Here is a 5,221-nt window from a genome sequence, read left to right as displayed (position 1 = left end):
GGGGCCAATGCTCATGCGAATGAAACCCTGACCACCCACCTAGTGGCCAAGGCCCCTTCCACTGCACCAAATCCCTTGAGGCTAACATGAAAGTCATTGAAATAGAAAATTTTGTCCATCAGGCAATGGCTTGATGGACAAAATTTTGCCCTTTCCTATTTGCGATAGTGATGGATGAGCTTACGAGATCAATTCAAGAAAATGTACCATGGTGTATGTTGTTTGCTGATGATATTGTTTTGATTGATGAGTCTAGAGATGGGGTTAATGCTAAGTTAGAATTATGGAGACAGACATTGGAAGCTAGAGGTTTTAAGTTGAGTAAGAGTAAGACTGAATATATAGAATGTCGGTTTAGTAAGAAACGAAGTAGTGATGGGAGTGTAGTGAAGCTTGGTGAGCAAGAAATACCAGTGAATGATTATTTTAAATATTTGGGATCCATCATTCAGAAGTATGGAGAAATTGATGGAGATGTAAATCATAGGATAAAGGTTGGGTGGATGAAATGGAAAAGTGCAACTGGAGTGTTGTGCGATCGTAGAATGCCATTGCGGTTGAAGGGAAAGTTTTATAGGACGACTATTAGACCCGCTTTACTATATGGTATGAAATGCTGGGCTGCCAAGAGACATCATATTCAAAAAATGAGTGTAGCTGAGATGCGGATGCTTAGATGGATGTGTGGAAATACAATAAAAGATAAGATTCGGAACGAGGAGATACGTAAGAAGGTAGGTGTTGCACCCATTGAAAATAAGATGCGAGAAAATCGTTTACGGTGGTTTGGACATATTCGGCGAAGGCCTAATGATGCTCCAGTTAGAAGGTTGGAGAAATGGGAAAATATATTAGTTAAAAGAGGTTGGGGTAGGCCTAGGAAGACTTGGATGGAGATGATAGGAAAGGATATGAATGCTTTGAACCTCACCGAGGACATGGCATTGGATAGAAATGATTGGAGGAAAAGGATTCATGTGGAAGACCCAATATGAATTTCTTTTTTGGTTCATATCGCTGACCCCAATTGTTTTGGGATGAAGGCGTAGTAGTTGTTGTTGTTGTTGTTGTAGGCAATGGCTTGATGCTACATGCTTGCACATGAATTCTTAAAAGTTTTATATGGCAGTCCGGAGGGTTATTGTTCTTAGATCTAGTATGATATGGAGCTAGGGGTTTCAACAGGGATAAATTGGGGAATTTGGTGATTGATATTTCCTTTCTAGTTTCTTTTTACAATTGCACTCTTAGACTATCTATACGAAAAACCAAGAAGTGTTCCAGAGTAATTGAAAATATGACCAGTTTTATGAAACAATGAAAATACACAAAAAAATGTAGTATCATAAAAGAACTGTAGATATTATATATTTCAATTCTTTACAGGAAAATTAAGAATGTTGAATAAATCCCAAGCAATCACCAAAGATCATGGGATCTATTTGGGGCGATGGGTGCACGCCTACTTACAAATTTTTTTATTTTGTCTAGGCTTGAAAACCTGGTTGCACAGGATCAGCCTGTCATACCCACGGTTGTCAACCTAGAGGCGTAAAACTCTGAGGCTAGGACCCTCACTCCAGGGCCTATGCTAGAGGTTGGCTTGCACAAGGGAGTGACCTTGCAGGAATCGCCTCGATCGCCCATTTGATAACCTAGGCCCCACCCTACTACCTCAAACCCTTCGAGTATGCCTACTTACAAGTTACAAAATGAAGATGCATCTCTCTCTCACAAAAAAACAAAACAAAACAAAACAAGTTATCTGACGCCACTAATGCTTAAGAGAAGTTTAAAAAAAGCGACTGTGATGCCCATCACTTCATTTACAAGGAAATAGTGGGCCCCATGAGATGCATATTCTGAACTAATCTAGAAGAACGACCGTCTCATTAAAAAAGAACCGAGTTGGTGTGGGGTGCAGGGTGGAATACACCCCACAAAGATTAGAGTTTTTTTTTTTTTTGAAAGGCACAAAGATTAGAGGTTTTGGTAAGACATGCTACCACTCGTTCCATCTCTTCTTGATTATATCTTTGGGGAAAAGAATTGCTAAATCTTCTTTATATAACAAACACTACCATTTTCGGCCACCACTTGTTAATATTATCTTTGAGAAGAACATCTACGCAATCAGTTCTTCAATAACCATCTGAACACGTCTCATTCTTTTCTTCTCAAACCAAAGATTTTCATGGTTATTTTAATCCATGTTTGGATGCATCTACTTAGCCAGATAAATGCTATAAGATGGGATTTCTGTGGAGCACCATGGTCGTTCTCCCTTGGCTAGAGGTCCAAAAGTAGCTTTCTGTCATTAACCAAAGCAGAGAAAGCTAGGCAAATGAGCTTATTCTACACCTAGCAAACCTACTTTCATATTAAAATCAATAATGTGATGAAAATAAGATTGGGTCTTAGGTGTTTAGTTTATCGATTCATGCATTACATGCATTGCTTCAATGACGAAAAAAGAAAAAAAGAAAAGGAAACATTGCTTATATTACTTTAGACGTTCCTTTCACAGTCCAGCCGTGTTGGACAAAGTATGCTCTAGTGTTTGATTCACAATTTGAGTTTCTTGGCTGATCCTCCTAAAACAGAGTAGATCACCACTCTATATTAGCCATTCGAGCCACAATTTTCAACATGATCGGAGACCTTATTATTAACCCATCACTAAAGCTACATGCTACAATTGATGGGCGACACGACAGTGATCGGATCGGACGAACCTTGATGAATGAATTATGCTTCAAGCCAATGGATGATGATGGAGTCAAAATTGTGGGGGGCTACCATTCATGCACGAAATGATTGTCAAGTGTGTGTTTGGAGGTTTAAACTTGATTACTGAGGGCGTCTAAGCACATTTTATATGGGAGTGATGGGCCCTGTTTCCTTCCTTGTCCATCCAGCTTCTGTGTGGACGCCAGCAGTGGATGTGCTTGGTGATGTCTGGTATAGCATCAGGCACTACCGATTGCCTAGACAACAACTCTTGTTTAATTAATTCAACACCAATAGTTTAATTCCCACAAAGCTCTACCTCCAATACTAAAAATATGCGTTCAGTGATGTGAAACACCAACAATCGAGCTACAAAAATTTGCTCTCTCTCTCTCTCTCTCTCTCTCTCTCTCTCTCTCTCTCTCTCTCTCTGCGCTACGTGGTGTTTATGCGAGCGTGTGCATACATGGATGCAGGTGCCGGTGCTGGCACCGGCGCTTAGTCAGTAAGGAAACGTGTCATGGAAAAACCTGTTATTTATGTGTAATTAGATATTTACATGTCTGTGTGTGTCATGCTCTGTGCACGCAATGGTACAATAAAGTGCACAGGCATGTAATGAACATGAACCAAGAAAACAAAGGTATGGGTTTTATGTGTACCTATATTTTTACATACAGGAAAAGATTCACTTATATGGGAGGGAGGGCATGGGACTCCACCAAGATGGACCACAAGACATGCACATCTTCACATGGGCAAGACTTCACATCCTCATATAGAATGTAGATACCTCTTCCTGAAAATTTTCACATCCATGAAATACCCATTAATATCCAAATCCACTGCAAACACAAAATGTTAAATAAAATTTGAGATTGATCACTGGAAACAAATTTATCTATTTGAAGGGATATATGTCTGTTTCCCCTTGTGGCCATACATGACTGAAAAGAAAATTAAAAGAAACCGTATGGTGGAATTTGGCAGAAAAATATTGAGATTTTGGAAAGGTATTAAAACTATGTATAAATGGAAAACAGAGTGAAACATTAGATATGATTCATTGAAATCAGTAAAGACAAGATACTTTATTGCTTGTCAACTCTTCCACCATCATAGCAGAAAAGAAAACTGACATGAATTAATCAAATTTCCATGGAAAAAGCATTTCTTTTCCTCTGATTATCCATGAAAGAGACCAAGGAATGGAGATTCAGAGATGGGCGAATGAAATCTAAAAAAAAACTACTTTTTCTTGTTATTGACCACAATAAGTGAAAGAAAAGAAAGAGAACTGAGAGAGGGAGCCTTTACTCTTCCTCCTGGCAGAACGCAGGCGCCACCAAAGCTTCTTCAGTGGGGAGAGAAGGGAATGCAGCCACCCCATCTGGAGGTGCTGGGTGGCTCATAATGTGCCCTCTGAGGGAGGAAATAATACAAGAAGCTGCATGAGTTGCTTCCACGAGGATGAGGTTGTCATCAGTATTTCTACATGTGTTTCACTCCCTTGAAAAAGTTGATAAGGAACCTATATCCCGTCTTGTTGCCATGTTATTTTCTGCCTTTTTCACATTGTAGGAGAAAATCCTCTCTATCACTCCCCTGCGCTCCTACTCTCTTTATTCACTTCCCCCCCATTATTTCCTTGTTCCTCAAGCTATATATGAGCTTTTGTCTTTTAGCACAAAAGCACCACATTACCCTCATCTCATTAATCCACATGCAATTATTATTATTATTATTAAAATGATGAAAGAAAAACCTCGCCATGTCACTTAAGGGTCAGCCTTATTGCAAGGTAAAACTCCAGGTTGAGGACACGATGATGAGAGGGTGTTGTGTGTTCTCCCTGAAAAACAAATTTGCGTGTTTCGGTGTGTACGAAGGAATATCTTGGGACTTGCAATAATTCATATGCCAATGTTGCTTACGATGACTTTATAATAAAATAACATATAAAAAAGGTAGATATACTTTTGACAGAAATGTCCTCTCGTAGGATAGATATGCATTGAATGAAAATGTCCTCCTGCTCCTCTTATATAGATTTGCACGTTCCACCTTTGTTTTTAGCTTGTGTTACAGCACATGGCCGCCTTCTCATTCCTGCCTTGTGTTAGATAGAAAACATTTTCGGGTTCGTTCCTACCTCATCGAGATAACTATAAATCGAACGACTGGTTCGATCATTGGTGGGCATCATAGAGGGATTTGTCGGCCATCTCCTTTTACAGTCATCTCTTCTTCTTCATTTTCATTAGGCAGTATAGAAAAAAACAATGACGCACAAACATTCCAACAAGTGCCATTAAAGCGTGGTGAGTACATTTTCATGTTATCATGCTATTATTGAAGAATGTATGTCATCGTGAGTGTCATTAAGGCATTGTTTTGTTATTGCGGGTAGATTTTAGCGTTTTGACGATTGAAAACTTGAAGATATTTGTAAGACGCTGGGATCTATTGACAAGAATGCTTAGTTACAGAT

The 5,221-nt window shown here is 39.2% G+C and overlaps 1 protein-coding gene across 1 annotated transcript; it reads right to left on the bottom strand.

Moving 5' to 3' along the window:
- Positions 1 to 3,422: 3,422 nt before the first annotated feature.
- Positions 3,423 to 4,120, bottom strand: LOC149828084 (uncharacterized). The gene is made up of 2 exons (XM_090018624.1): positions 4,048 to 4,120; positions 3,423 to 3,529 (listed from the first exon to the last, which is right to left on the bottom strand). The coding sequence occupies exons 1-2, from the start codon at positions 4,118 to 4,120 to the stop codon at positions 3,423 to 3,425; spliced, it is 180 nt and encodes a 59-aa protein (XP_089874750.1).
- Between the last annotated feature and the right edge of the window lie 1,101 nt (positions 4,121 to 5,221).

Source organism: Nuphar pumila, chromosome 10 (assembly GCF_984573655.1).
Source record: "Nuphar pumila chromosome 10, dmNupPumi1.hap1.1, whole genome shotgun sequence".
NCBI lineage: Eukaryota > Viridiplantae > Streptophyta > Magnoliopsida > Nymphaeales > Nymphaeaceae > Nuphar > Nuphar pumila.
The sequence above is the reverse complement of the archived record's forward strand: the minus strand, read 5'-3'. Positions and strand labels throughout refer to the sequence as shown.